Source organism: Danio rerio, chromosome 1, assembly GCF_049306965.1.
Source record: "Danio rerio strain Tuebingen ecotype United States chromosome 1, GRCz12tu, whole genome shotgun sequence".
In the NCBI taxonomy this organism is placed as follows: domain Eukaryota; kingdom Metazoa; phylum Chordata; class Actinopteri; order Cypriniformes; family Danionidae; genus Danio; species Danio rerio.
The window spans coordinates 24,053,213-24,069,004 of NC_133176.1; the positions used below are offsets into that span (position 1 = coordinate 24,053,213).

At 36.0% G+C, this 15,792-nt stretch overlaps 1 protein-coding gene across 1 annotated transcript in view; it reads right to left on the minus strand.

Moving 5' to 3' along the window:
• chrna6 (cholinergic receptor, nicotinic, alpha 6) overlaps positions 1-15,792 on the minus strand; it is a 27,597-nt gene continuing 11,805 nt past the window's right edge. The window contains 5 exon segments of the mRNA NM_001042684.2: positions 1-366; positions 5,592-6,651; positions 6,827-6,936; positions 10,587-10,631; positions 14,385-14,524. Coding sequence (NP_001036149.1) covers positions 241-366; positions 5,592-6,651; positions 6,827-6,936; positions 10,587-10,631; positions 14,385-14,524 — 1,481 coding nt within the window. The 3' untranslated portion in view covers positions 1-240.

Genomic DNA, 15,792 nt, shown 5'->3' on the forward strand with positions numbered 1-15,792 from the left:
GATTGGAAGGTTCACTTATAGTCAAGTTTCAAAGTCAATGATTGTTAAAAGGCCAAAATCAGCCTTTAACCATCCAAGTGATTAGTGGCAGAGGAAAACTGATTGGATATTTGCTGTACAAGGGCACCTGTGTATAGTTTATATTATCAGAGTCTTGATGTAGTGACGGAACATGTGACATTAATAAATACGGAGCATGTCAGTGACTCAGAAAATTGTTGGTTAGTGTTTCATAGTTAATTACGAGAGGAAGCCAATCAAAGGTTGCAGGAAGAGGCCCAAAGTTCCTAACACACACACCAGCACAAAGACCCAGAGGAAGATGCGGTCAATCACCATGGCAACATACTTCCAATCATCCTCCACCTAAGAGAAAGGGCACACAATAGGCAGAGGGGGAAAAAAGAAGGTTAATAAATGAAAGAAAGGAGAGGTTAGAGGTAGCAAGAAAAGAAAATGAGAGAAAGAAAGAAAATGAGAGCATGTCAAAGCAAGGTAAATGGTGGAGAAAATGGCAAATAGAGGATGAGAATGAATGAAATGCCAACAAAGACTCATTCTGAAAACATAACTTTATATGCTTTTCTGGAGAGCGCCAAATATGACCCAGGAGCTACTACATTTTTTGCAGTTTTTGTTTTCGCGAATCACCAGAGGCTGCTTTGTATACTTTTTGAGAATCCAAATTTATCTCGCGAAGTCATTCAAGCCTGCTGTTCTTACAAAAACCCACCAGAGGCCGCTGTCGACTGACTGTTTGACTGACTGATCGACTGATTCACCCTCCTTCTTCCCCAAACCCCCAAACCCAAACAATTGAATTTTCAAAGGCACAGATTGACATGCTCTTCCCTAAACCCAACCAACAATTTTAAAAAGCAATTTAAAAAAAGAAAAGCCCTCATCTGATTTTTACCTTGTTTTCAGATTTTACCACATTCTCACCCTGTTATTTACTTGTTTATTATTGTTATTTTTTTTTTTAGGATTCCGTTTTTGTCTTACCAGGGACCTATTCCATAAACCAAGCTCACAGAAAAAAACAGGCTTATTTTGGTGAGTCAGGTTTATTAATGGGGGACTCGGTTTCATAAATCAAATTTACGATAGTTCAAACTTATGCTGGAAAACTAGCCTGGCTCAGGACAGGTTAATTCTCAGGCTTAATCAAGGTTGTTCAAGCTTAATCAAGGTATTATTAACATTTAACTTTCGTAGTTTGATGCCATTTTAATTCGTTTAACTTATCTCTTAATAATGATTAAAACTTTATAGTTACTTAATAGTAAATCAAATGATCTTTAATTTACTGAACTAATTTAAGCATGGACATTTAGTTCGGCTTACTGAAGTCTGGATTTTGACTTTAATCCCCGCTTTTCTAAACAACTTTTATGAAACAGCCCCCTGCTTACTGAAATTGTTCTTCACCTGACTCAAACCCTGTCATCATGGTCAACTCCTCTCTGCATCTCAAGTCCACCAATGTACTGTACATGACAAGCTAACTGGACAAACTAGTAACAGCAGGAAAGCTGTCCATATGGACGTAAGCGGTCAGCTGGTAAGCGTGAAAGAAACGGCATCATACCACCCCGTATCGTTCATTTTAAAAACAAAATGCAGCTATATGTACTTCTGGCTACATAATTTGCGATCTCCAGAAACTTATATGTGGCTAAGTTTTCAAGAGTCTATGTTGTGAAATGCAGGCTTATCACCAGTTCAGAATGTTTTTCTCATGCTACATGGGGATAAGCTAAATTTGACTGTGTTACAATAAGCAGAAATATGTGAAACCGTTTTCCTCCACGTATTTAGGCACTGGCTGCTTTACAATGCTAATGTGATTCAGTACTTAGGCTCTGAGCCAAAAATGAAGATGAAGGATGAAGTGCTGAGACTTTCCATATCAAAGTGTGATGTCTCCACTGAGGAATCTAAAGCACTTATTGTCAGTGAAGCACTCAGTAAACATTTCCACTGAGAGTAGCTGAGTCTTTTCTGTAAGCTTGATGACTGTGATATACAACCTGTCTTTCTGAGGACATTACAACCAAAGCATAAAATGATGTTGGAATTTGAGTCAGACACTGAGTGGGCAACTTGTTCCAGTGGGCGATGAGGTTCTTTATAATGAAGACATTATAGCATATGAATGGAAAGTGGATAGGACAAAAAAGACTGATTGATTGATTCAGTTGACTTGTGAGTAAAGGTACTGTTAGACCTTTAATTATCATTTACAGAAAGAAACAGAATCAAGGTACAACACATTGGCTATTGGAAATCACATTTGAATTGTTTGGCTGAGAATCCCCTAATCAGTGACATGATACATCATACCTATGGTTCAAGAAGCCTCTTTACTGTAGCTTCTATAGAATAAGGCTGTGATGATTCAAGTGCCTCCCTATTTCTGGAATAGTCCTTATGTATTCATAGTTATATTTATTTGCTTTACTATGTGGATCACATTGACAGTGAGACCAATACTCACGCCCAATGATTCCAGCAAATATAGAACAGGAATTAATACGACAGCTCTGAAGCAGTCTTCCCACGAGTTGAATGACTGTGTACTCCCTCAGGCTGTTACATGCCAAGAGATTCAGTAAATGATGTTGCTTAGTCTGTGCCGTACAATGGGCTGGAACGGTAAAAGAGCCAAATATTTACTCAATCAATCAAAAAGGCCTCATGCCTCAAGGGTAGCCCAGCTGATTTCCTTGTGACAAGCTGATAAATTTGTTCTAGTTTGACTTTCATAATAACCAGGAACAATTAATAAATAAATAAACTTTTTTAAAAGAAATCTATCACGCTAAACTTTAGATACAATACTAAGCCCTAAAACAGACCTTATAGCCCATAGCTCCGACCAAGAACACAGCACTTTCTCCTTTGGTTGGGTGAGCAGATCTAAAACAACTAGGAAAAACAAAGGTTGTCCTGCAAGAAGGTCAGTGATGTAAGAATACCATCTTTTTGCAGGCACAACAGGAAATTTATAAACAAATAACCTTGGGCTAGTCATGCATGTATTTGTCTTTTCTGGGAAACCATTAAACTGTTATATATAAAACAAAGCACACATTGTATTTCCACCCAATTCAAAGAGACCCGCATTGTCAAGGGAGATCTATGTTCACCCTTGAAGATGTCCTTCCCTGAGACAGGGTCCTCCTCTGTAAAGAAGGTCCACCCTTTGCCTCATGTAAGACACAGCAGTTTTGTTGTCTGTTATGATCAGAACATGCTGAATGTATTTTCACTCCATTGACAACAATTTTATGAAAAAAAAAACAAAAAAAAAAACTGTAATTTTAAGGCCCAATCCCAATACTATTTTTAAACCCCCACCCCTAGCCCTTGGCCTCTGAAAAAAAGTGTGAAGGGGAAGGGCTTCAAAATTTGACCCTAACAAACGGGACTGCACTACAACACCTGCACCCGTCATCATATGTCATTGTGAGCTCTTGCGTCATATGAGATTTACGACAGCGACTGCTGTAGTTGTTTCAGTTGAGCTATTTTTTGGTATTTATCTTCAGGAAATCACTATAATGTTATCATAATGATATAATGTGGCAATAAGATCGTACTGTACTGTGCATTTACTCCGTGGCCATATTAATCTAAGTAAACACACAAAAACAACATTAACATTATAGCAGACACTGTAAAAAGTTCATTCCCAGCCACTAGACTTTTCTGACAGGGCCTTCGAGTGTCATAGAGAGACAGATGTTGTGGGACTGCTATACAGGAGTTATTATTAGGGATTTTAGATAGCAAAATTTAGTTTTTATTTTAGCTTTTTTTTTTTACCGAGTAAAACATGAACGCCGTTATTAATGTATTGAAATTTATGCTTGTTTGTTGTAAAAATTCATATTAATTACAAAAATACAAATTTGTGCATCTCCTTAGTTATGTGTGCAGCCATACTGCTGTTGTAAAGAGTGTATTCTGGGAGATTTTCCTACCCCTTGGTTTTGAGTGTGGTCCTGAAAAATCTCAGTTGCGAGGGCTATCTAGCTCTTCACCTTAACCCTATGCCTTCAAGAGAATTGGCACATACCACCTAAATCCACCCATCACGCGAATGCACAAAACGAGGGGAAAGGCTAAGGGGTAGAACTGGGGTTGGGCCTATAGAATGTAGCTTGTGCAAACAGTCACAGTATGACCTTACAAGGTACATCATCCCCTATCTTTTATCACACTTTGGCAAGACAGACTGAATGGCAACAAAATGTGCTCTCTCCACGGGCCTAAAGATGTCTTTCCCACTCTCCTGTGAGTAGTATATGTAAAGCTAGATGAAACAAATCAATGAAAAGCTAAAACCAACAAGAACCTTACTTGACTTCTACTAACACTGTTGGAGCCATCAACTCAAGCAGGTAAATAACATTTGACATTTTAGCATTTAATAAGATGCTTTTATCCAAAGCAACTCTCTCTCACCTCAAGCAGTGAGATGCCCTGGGAACAGTTGGGGGTTCTGTGCCTTAGGAACTTTTCTTAATTGACAGTGGAAAAGAAGTGCTGTTTTTTCACTCCCCCCAACTACAATCCTTGCTGGTGCCAGGACTCGGACATGCGTTCCTTAGGGTGCTTTCACATCTGGGGTTCGGTTCATTTGGTCCAGACCAAGGGCAACAAATAATACATTATAGCATTTTTCTGCCATTTTGGGGTCCTTTTCACGCCACACTGATTGCTTTGGTCCAAATCAGTTGAAAAGAACCAATATGCAGTCATGTGACAAAATTCACATCACTCATTGGCCAGGTGTTACTGTTGATGTTATTGTTATACTATTTTCGATTGGTCAGATTTAACATGTGGGAAAATGCCAAAGGAACTCCCGCAAGTAAACAAACCAGACACAAAAATGTTATTATGGAGGGATGACTGCACTGGCTGATTGTATCCCTGGTCATAGTATTCTATATAGTTTGTTGTCACTAAAGACTATGCATTTCGAACATGAAGAAAAACAATGTTTTAACACATCACAAATGGCGAAGGAGCATTGCAAGTCACTTCAGGAGGAGGTGTGAATTTATTTTGCTAAACTGCGACATGTTCATCTTCTGGAAATATTACAAACAATCCATCAGGTAATCAGGTCTGTTCTAGTTTGGATCATGTTCTCATCACAAACAGGGTTTGTTTGAAAGTGTATCAAGACCTTTTTTTGGTGCGCACTTGAGTGCGATTGCTTCATTCACACCTGTCCAAACGAACAGCACCAAGAGGGAACACGAACTCTAGAGCGATTCAACCGAAATAAATAAGGCAGGTGTAAAAACACCCTTAGATCACAAGTCTAACTCTCTAACTATTAGTCCATGGCTGCCCCTATACTAAGGTCAGATCGCTTCCAATCTGAATAAAATGTGAAAGACATCTACATTCTGTTGCGACAGAAAAGCTTGACTTTGAGCTCTGTCAAGTTTCATGGCAGTGTAATTTTTTGGCAGGGGGATCAAATTTTATCAGCCTCATAATCCAAAGAGAAAATTGCTAATAGTCAATGTATTGTACAGGGTGGAACAATTAAATGGAAAACTCTTTACCTCTTTAGCTTTGTTGCGGCTCCTCATGTTCTCAGCAATGTACTTCACACTTTCAATAGCCTGTTTGATCTCCGGTGACACGACAGAGAAAGCCACAACTGTATTAATAGCCTGTGGACTTAATTGACGGCTGACTTTCCCACAATCTCCCTCAGTTGCTTCTTTCAGTGGATGACATGGGCATCCTCCTTTCTTTCCTTCCAATGCTGCTTTCCCCTCTCCAAATTCCAGAGAGTTCATTGCACCCTGTTGGGATCCACTATTCTTTCTCTTCTTCCCCTCTCCTCCGCGCCCTGCTCCTGTCCCGGACGAGCCCCCAGTTTCTAGTCCTCCTTTTCCAGAGGACTCTGATAGATCAAGAGGCCTGCGCATGAGCATGATGCGGGGTAAAGCTCGAAGAAAGACAGTGCGGACCCAGCTGGGCATAGTGTGGGTCATAGGGGTGCGATAGTGCACATTCAGTACAAAGACAGTGATAACAATAGAGAGGGTTACGAAGATCATGGTGAAGAGAAGGTACTCGCCAATCAGAGGGATCACAAGTGAAGTAGATGGGATGGTTTCCGTAATGACAAGAAGGAACACAGTGAGAGATAGAAGTACAGAGATGCACAAGGTCACCTTCTCGCCACAGTCTGACGGAAGGTAGAAAACCAGTACTGTCAGAAAAGAGATGAGGAGGCAGGGGATTATAAGGTTGATAGTGTAGAAGAGGGGTAGTCGGCGTATATAAAAACTGTAGGTTATATCTGGGTAGATCTCTTCACAGCAGTTGTACTTGATGTCATGCTTATAACCCGGTGCATCAATGATCTCCCACTCTCCACTTTCCCAGAAGTCTTTAAGGTTGACCTTAGAGCCGATAAGAACCAGGTCAATTTTGGCCTTATCATACGTCCAGGAACCAAACTTCATAGAGCAGTTCTGATAGTCAAAAGGAAAGTAAGTGATGTCCATAGGGCAGGAAGATTTGAAAATTGCAGGTGGGACCCAAGTGATGGTTCCATCAAATTTCAAAAGGGCTTTGGTTTTGTCCTCCACCAGGAAGTCCCCAACAGCACTGTGTCAGAAAAAAAAGTATGAAAAGCATTAATCAATTAATATTTTATCGGACTATTAACTCTGTGTTCATGTCACTCAAAACAAAATGAGGGACCTAGGAATATTGCCAAACTTACAATAAACATTAATTCATACATATGTATACAGCTTTAGTGTTAGGTTGAAAGACTCACTTGTTGTAAAGTACAATGTCAGGCCTCCAGATTTTATTGGATGGGACTCTGATGAACTCAATTCCATCAAACTCTGCTGGTGACCACTTCAGCTTGTAGTCATTCCATATCTATGACAAAAATCACATTTTTAATTAAACTGTTAATATAAATTCTAGGGATGTAACGATTTATCGTTGTACGATTTATTGCGATGCAAAAATGTCACAATATGCATCGTGGCGTTATGACGATTTGATTACGATATGACGTCCGTTTTCTCTTATTAGTTGAGCTGTTTGCACGTGAGCTACGTTCCACCTGCTGTCGCACGTGAGTTCAGATTGCAGCAGCAGTAATGTTAGCAGACCAAGATGAGTGGAGCTGAAATAGAGGATGGCCCATCCTCTCAAAATCAGACGTCTGGCAACATTTCGGTTGTACAGTCATTGCTTTAGACTCGTCCGCTTTTGACACGCATACTGGGTCAAACATCCTAAGTTTTAAAGTCTTCACAGTGATTTACATACTTTGCACAGCGACAGGGATACCTCCTAATGGTGTTGAAAGAGTCACACACTGTATTTATAAGGTACAATTCACCCTAAAATATCATTCTGTCTTCATATAATGTTCCCGCCGCAAAATCACTCATGACGTTAGCTGACTGTGAGCTGTTACTACAGAGGGCAGACTTTGATAGACGCGTGCGTATGGCAAGCCGTTTTAGCATTTAAACCTTTGTTCTGACTATCCATAAATATATATTTAGAGATATCTCTAATTATATTTTGACTAGTCATAATTATAATTCGACTAGTCAGCATGACAATTAGAGATATCTGCAATTACAATTGTACTAGTACGAAATCAGATTGGAGATATCTGCAAATATATTATGACTAGTCATATTCCTCCATTGACTTCCATTGAAAAATATTTGCAGATATCTCTAAATGAGTTTTGACCTGTCAAAAATCCAATTCAAGATATCTACAACTGTAATTCGACTATTAGTAAATTAATTAGAGGTATCTTCAAATATATTTGTAAATATCTCTAAATATGACGAATTAAAGACATCTCCAAATGTATTATGACTAGTAAAAACTCAGTTAGAGATATCTCTAATTACAATTGTGACTAGTCAAAACTCATTTAGAGATAAGCCTATCTGCAAATATTTTTCAATGGAAGTCAATAGAGGAATATGACTAGTCATAATATTGCAGATATCTCCAATCTGATTTCGTACTAGTACAATTGTAATTGCAGATATCTCTAATTGTTATTCTGACTAGTCGAATTATAGTTATGACTAGTCAAAATATAATTAGAGATATCTCTAAATATATTTATGGAGTCAGAACAAAGTTTTAAATGCTAAAAAGGCTTGCCATAGAGAGCGCTTCTGAACAGCGCAGCAGCGATGACGTAAGCGTGCCGCCGAGGCCCGATATGGTGTGAGCGCGATATGGTGTTTTTTTTTTTTTTGCACACACAAAAAACGCAAGTGACCAAGCAAAGCCTTAAGCTCTTACTGTTAAATTCAATTGAATAGAAAGCTTATTTTTTTGCATTTTTACTTAAATTGTTCCTTAATTTTGTCTCTGTCATTTCAATAATATTTTTTAAGAAGTTTTTAAATTGTTTTATTTTCCAGAGACAGGCCTGTTTAATTTATTTTCTTAAAGAAGGTTCAGTTTAACAAGTTGAAACAAAAGAAATACATTAAAAATAATATACTTGGTAAAATTTGCATTTCAGTTTAATTTTCAATTTTTATTCCAAATATCGTGATACATATCGAATCGTGAACATTATATCGTGATACACATCGTATCGTGAGCTGAGTGTATCATTACACCCCTAATAAATTCCCATTGTTACAAATTGCATTCTAAAGATATTTAATAGCTTTATGCTAATGTATTAACAGATAATGCACAATTCTCCAGGTTCTGGAGGTGTTGTCGAAGCTGTTTCCAGCCCTGGATGGCTCAGTAGGCATTTCTGTGTGGAGTTTGCATATTCTCTCAGTGTTGGTGTGGGTTTCCTCCGGGTGCTCCAGTTTCCCCCACAGTCCAAACACATGTGAATTGCACAGGTGAATTGAATAGGCTTAATTGGCCGTAGTGTATGTGTGTGAATGCAAGAGTGTATTCCCAGTGTTGGGTTGTGGCTATATGGGCATCCGCTGCGTAAAAACTTATGCTGGATAAGTTGCCGGTTCATTCCTCTGTGGCGACCCCTGATTAATAAAGGGACTTAGCCGAAAAGAAAATGAATGAATGAATAAATAAATGAATGTGCTTAGTAATATTAGGTATTGTCAGTTTAGTATTGTATGCAGTATAGCACACTGGGTCTCATTTCTAACATACTTTATCACCTTGGATGCACTTGTGCTTTGTTTCAAACAAAGGAAATTGCACACCAGCATCCAACATCACTGTGTGGTGCACAATATACTGATACTGTGGAAAAGAAACCGCTGTATAAAGTTTTTTGTTTGTTTGTTTGTTTGTTTTTTTTACACACAAAAGTATTCTCGTTGCTTTATAATATTCAGATTGAACCACTGAAGGCATATGGTCTGTTTTAAAGATGTTTTTGATATCTTTTTGGAATTTCTGGAGTCATGAAACTTTCACCTAAAATTTTTTATTTGCATTTTGAAGATAAATAAAAGTCTCAGGGGTTTGGAACAATGAATATGGGTGAGTAATTAATAACATAATTTTAACTTTGGGATGAATTAACCATTAAACAAAGTCTGTTTAATTTTTGCGAACTAATTAAGACAGATGTCAGTATATCTGATTCAAGTGTTTGTTTAAATAATCAACCAATGACGTAACATAAAAAACTATTATGTTAGTAAACCATCCATCAATTGTATGAAATGAATATTACAGGTTTAAATACTGAAGTAGTCTGAAGTATATAACAAGTTGTCCTGAATAAAAAATACAAATAAAAAAAACAGCACCATATGATCATATGCATCATTACTCAGTAATTTGTTTAATTTTATTAATTTTAGAAGCCTTTGTCCTGGACTATGGTTTCAGTTAAAAACATTGTATGCTCTACAGACTAAAAAAATACATCTACATCGTAGATAATAGTGTGAGTAAACAAACATATTTTATTTAACCAAAAAGTGTTTTCACTGTAAAACTTGAAATAAAACTGCAGCACTTTATACAAATCCAAGCTCATAGGATGCATGCATTATACTTGGAGCATAAAAGGGAAACAAAAACATTTTCTCTAAATTATATGTTCAACTAAATAATTACCAAAACAATTTTTGCTGACTATGAAGTCTTCATAACAGTAGGCTATTATTATTCAGCATATTATTAAAACAATAAAGTGAACTGTTTGATCTAGTTAAACTCTTTTCCTGCAAATACATTTCCATCTTTTTAACCTCCTTCTTTCCATTCATTTTCAGAGATAATAATTGTGTTGCCTCTCAGTTTTCCATTATAGAAATTTTCTTTTGCACGATGTCCTGTTTCCACCACCTCATTTGTTCCCTGTACATATCTACTGAATTCTTATTTCTCTGCATTACTCAACCCCTTCCTGAGGTATGCCTGTGCTATTCACAGTTTTGCGCAATGGTGCATTCATTCTGTCAGTGGCATAACAAGACATAAAGAGGATGGGATGTTTGTTTGTTTTTTGTTGACAGAAATGCATGCACAAGGCCTACGTGCTGCACACACACACACACACACACACACACACACACACACACTCCACTTACATGTCTCAGCCAAAGGTTTGTTTCCATGATCTGATTGACTTCATCCTATAGACAGGAAGACACGAGCAAAAGCAAAGATAGAAACAATCAGAAACAAAGATAGCATCCTGTATTATTTAAGATAGAACATGTTCTAGGAATAAAATCAATACAGCTCTTGCCTTCAGGGGAAAAAGGATCTGATATAAGCTTAGAATAGAGGGTTAACATTCTAGAAGTACTTTCATCATTATTTCATCTACTGTAGCTCCAAGTGCATACTGGACCCTCAGCACCGATAATGACTCCTGCATACTCACAAGAAAACATCTGCAAAAAAATGCTAGCTAAGCAAAATGTCTTAAATCCTGTGAGTGAGTATAATCTATAATCCAGGATTGTAGTCTGTAGAGTGGTGGGTTATGGCTTGTTAATCTTTTAGGTGTCTGTCTTAGTGAAGCAAGAATAAAGGTGCGCTGATAATCTTGGCTGCTTTCCCCGGTGAAGTGGAAATTTAATCCAGGAGTTTGAAGAGGAGTGCTGATTTGTATGACGCCGGGGAAAGCACAGAGTCTGCACTGCTTCCTGTAACAGTGGGGCACGAAGGCTTTTAACTCAATTGCTCTATCTGACCACAGTAAATGAAACAAAAAGCCCTCACAACAACTGAAAACAGCACAGAATTCCATTCACTAAAAGGCACCTGCAAAGCTAATCATGCCTTTTTTCCATTTTGAAAATAGGGAAAAAAGATGTTATATATTATAGATAAACTAATCAGATGTGTATTGTAACAAAAGATGGATATTTGTCTTTAGCAACACAGCAAAACTTGGCTTGGGTTAAACTTTATTTGAAAGGGGACCAATTATGCCTCTTTTTACAATGTGCAAAATAAGTCTCTGATGTCCCCATGTGCATATGTGATGTTTAAATTCAAAATACCACACAGATAATGTTTTATAACTCTTTGAAACTACCTCTTTTAGGCTTAGATCCTAAGTTTGCCATTTTGCCAACTGTCGCTTTACATTCAAACGAGATTTTCAAAAGAGGGCAGAGTTACAAATGCCAATGTGTCAGCATAGTGGCAGACAAAAACAAGAGTAAGATCCTATCCTAATGAGCGAGAGATCGTCACCAGTGGGAAGGGCGTTCCCCCTCATGATATGCACAAGGGAAAGTGTTTTGGTTGACTGTTTTTATGATGTGTGATTATAAAAAACAAAACAAATACATTTTTTACCATAAGAAGCTGGTTATTTTTACAGGTTATAGCCACACAACTGTGTTAAAACCCCTGATACAAGTGATTTTTTGCATAATACTTCCCCTTCAAGGTAAAATTTTCACTATTAACAAACCCTTAACTATGAATTCTGCCTCAATAATATCCTAATTTGCTGCTTATTAATGGTTAATAAGGTAGTACTTTGTTATGTAGAACATAATCATCCAGAATATGTACTTTATAGTGTACAGACTTGTTTGTGTACACTGTAAAAGTAATTTGATAACTTACTGTAACGAGTAAACCTATTGCTTTTGTAACAGAGGCCAGCTAGTAAGTGCTTTGTAGGTAAACCTCACACCTCTGACCTGTCTAAAGGTGCACTAGCGACAGACAATAGAGGTCATGGTCTTCAGCCTCCTTGGTAGAGCAACTGACTCCCATGCAGAAGATCATCGAATCGATACCAACTCGGAGCATGTTAGGTGGTGTAGGACTGACGAGGTTACATTTTTAAAGTGATTAGTTAACTTAAGAAATAACCTTAAAATGTATAAGTAAATTAACTATATGCAGGAATTAACCTTGTCACTGAACAGTTCAAAGTTATAACAGATTTGCCTACTTTTAAGGCAGGTTTACTAACTTTTTTTTAGTAAACTAAACTAAACTAAGCTTTTTACAGTGCATTAAACAGTACATGCGAAAACTGTCATCCCCAGGACAGATAAGGGTTTTAGTTCATTTCTAAACCAATTCTGCTACAATCCAACATGGACCAGAGACATCCATGTAATCCAAACAAGCTTCTTACATCTTTCATTTTTCTGAAACAGCAGTCCATGCCTTTGTAACCACCCACCTACTGTAATGCACTTTATTTTGCGGTGAGTCGGTCCTCTATTTGTCGACTGCAACTTGTTCACCCTGGTTTTATCTCCTCTTCACTGGATGTCCGTGCATTTTAGGATCCATTTTTAGTTACTTTGATTTGTTTTAAAGTTTCTTAATGATGCTGCATCTCTTTGCCTCTCTGAGCTCTTCTACAAACCTTCTTGTTCACCCAGGTCAGCCAACCAGCTCCTCCTGGGAGTGCCCAGGACCAGTCTAAAGCTCAGAGGGGATTGAGCTTTTGCTGTGGCCACACCTAAATTGTGGAATGGGCTGCCTCTGTATATTAGACAAGCCTCTTCCATTACTGTTTTTAAATCTCTTCTTAAAACCCACTTTTTCAATTTGGCTTTTAGCGCAGCATGAGATGCTGACATTTTATGTTTTATGTTTATTTATATGTATTTTAAAGTATGTGTTATGCTTTGTTTTACTCTTTATTTTCAGCACTTTGGTCAACTGTGCTGTTTTAAAGTGCATTATAAATAAAATTGAGTTAAATTCTGTAAAAAAAAAAAAAAAAAAAAAAACGAAAAAAAAACAGCCTATTAAAATTTAAAGCATTTTATACAAGTTCTCACAAGTTCTCAACTGATAAAAAAATACCATATGTTCAAGCACACAAATGAAAAACTTTTTACCCATGCATGAATGAAATACATTTTGTACAGAGCATTGTTTTGAATGTTTGCTAAGCTCTGTCACAAAACATACATCATAAAAGGTACATTTTATTAAAAACAGACTGAAAATGCAGGAAAACACTGATAAACTAATATTATTACACATAAACGGCCAGTATTAAAATTTAAAGGTGTGGTTTGAATGAATAAAACAATGAATGAATGAATCATGCTTAAATGTTACAAATGAATTTAAAAGGATAATTCACTCAAAAATGATAATTATTAACTCATTCTTCACTTGTTCCCAACCTGTTTGAGTTTCTTTCTTACAGAAAATAAGGTATTTTGAAAAATGTAAAAAATAATAATTAAACTAAAAGATTTCCTTAGCATGTTTATTCTTACTATGGATCAATGGTTTTCTGCATTCTTAAAAATGTCTTCAATTTGGTTCAACAAAAAAGAAAAAATACTCAAAAAGGTTAGAGCCACTTGAGCGTGAGTACATGCTGAATAAAATGCCTTTTTTTTGTGTGTGAACTATTTTCTTAGGCATCCCAATAGTATAGGTTACATAATGAAATACAAATATATTTAGTTTTTTTTTTTAGTTTTTTTTTTACATTTATCAGTGTTATTAATTAATTTTTTTTTTATTAAAGTAAGTGTTTGATGATTGCACATGTAACACAAATATAACATTTAAAATATGCATGTGAAACATTTGTATATTTACATAAATCAATAAAAAAAATTCAAACTTTGTTTTAAATGTGTCTTTATAAAATGAAAACATTATTTTTTAAGTTTTAAATAACAACAATTAACAATATATAGTTAGTTAGTATAAAGTTTGGTTAAGTGTTACGTTTCATTTAAGAATGGAAAACTAACTGTATTATGAGCTGTGAGAAAAGCAAACATTAATAATAAGTTAAAAATAAAGCGTGTCTAAATTAATATTAGTTAATAATATTCAAAACTGAAACTTTTCCTATATATTATGATTCTCTATTAATACTGGACAAAAAAAGTGTTTTGATGCATTGGGTACTCAAAGGTTTCTCTTACCACTTTAACAAGCTGTGAGATGGAGACCTCAAACTCCACAGTAACAGGGTCAGACACATTTTCCACTGGCCGAATGAACTGATTATACCTCCTGAATAAACGACGAAAGAGCCTGTCTTCTCCTTTAGACGAGAAACAATCTGCACAAACACGCATACAGAAATAAACACAGAGACATAGGAATAGAAATCTACTTTAGTATGCAGTGCACTGGGTGGGACTCGGGGACAGATCTCATTCATAATACAGTGGGTTGGTGGAGGAGGAACTACAGAGAATGAAACACATGCAGTATAACATTTTAAATCAAACGTCAAGTGGTTTGTATTTGCAACAGTGTTTGATTGATATATGATGATTACAATAATGCAAACATAGATTAAAACAGTTGATATCCATAAAACAATCCAAGCTAAGTTTACCAAATCTGCTGCATTTTTATGAATATTTATTTATATATGAAGAGTTCTATATTATGAAGTGCTGTCTGAAATTTCCATCAAAAATGAGTACATTCTCAGCTTTCTTTGTTTATGATGGGTTATTTCACTTTAACAACAATGAAAAGAACTTATTATTTGCCATATAAGTGAAATTACTGAACCTAAATACTGAAGTCTGATAAAAACACTTGTTTTTGAAGAAAATTTCAGACGCCATTTAGAGGTTTTTGCATCTGAACTCTTCATATGCAGTTGAAGTCAGAATTTTCAGCCCTCCATGTGATATTTTAATCCCTTTATAAATATTTTGCAAGTCTTGTTTAGAGAAGGGTTTTTTCCCATTACATTTTAAAACTAATTTCTAACAAATTTCACAGGTGTGCTAATCATTTTGACCTCAATTACAATAAAACAAAATAAAAAAAAACTGTAAAATAAGTGCATCTGCCAGTTGGTTTTGGATCTTATACAAGTCAGAATGACAACATATTTTTATAATCCAATTGTACTTGTCAGGTAATGTAAACAACAATACAATGGACATATCTTGTAGGTTTATTTCCTTAATGATTCTTTCTAATGATTAATGGTTATTTTTTTATTATCACAAATGTTGGGTTTGTCCTTATTTGAGCATATTTCGTCCTTATTTAGAGTGTAGTATATAATGATATATTCTTGTGTTTTATGGGAAGTGTTTGAGTTGATTTTACCACATAAATGTCCTACTGTAAACTTAAGGTCAACTTTAAACTTTAGACAACTTTAAAGGTCGTTTTAAATCTTATCTTATTTATTTATTTTTAAGATTACAGATTTTTTTAAGTAATGTAAAATATTTTGTACTTGTATGTCTTTAATCATTTTCAACCAAAAAACTGGGTAAAATATAGACAAACCTAATTGTTGAGTTAAAGGTATTTAATACTGTACATACATAAAATTTCAACAAAAAGGTTGAGCAT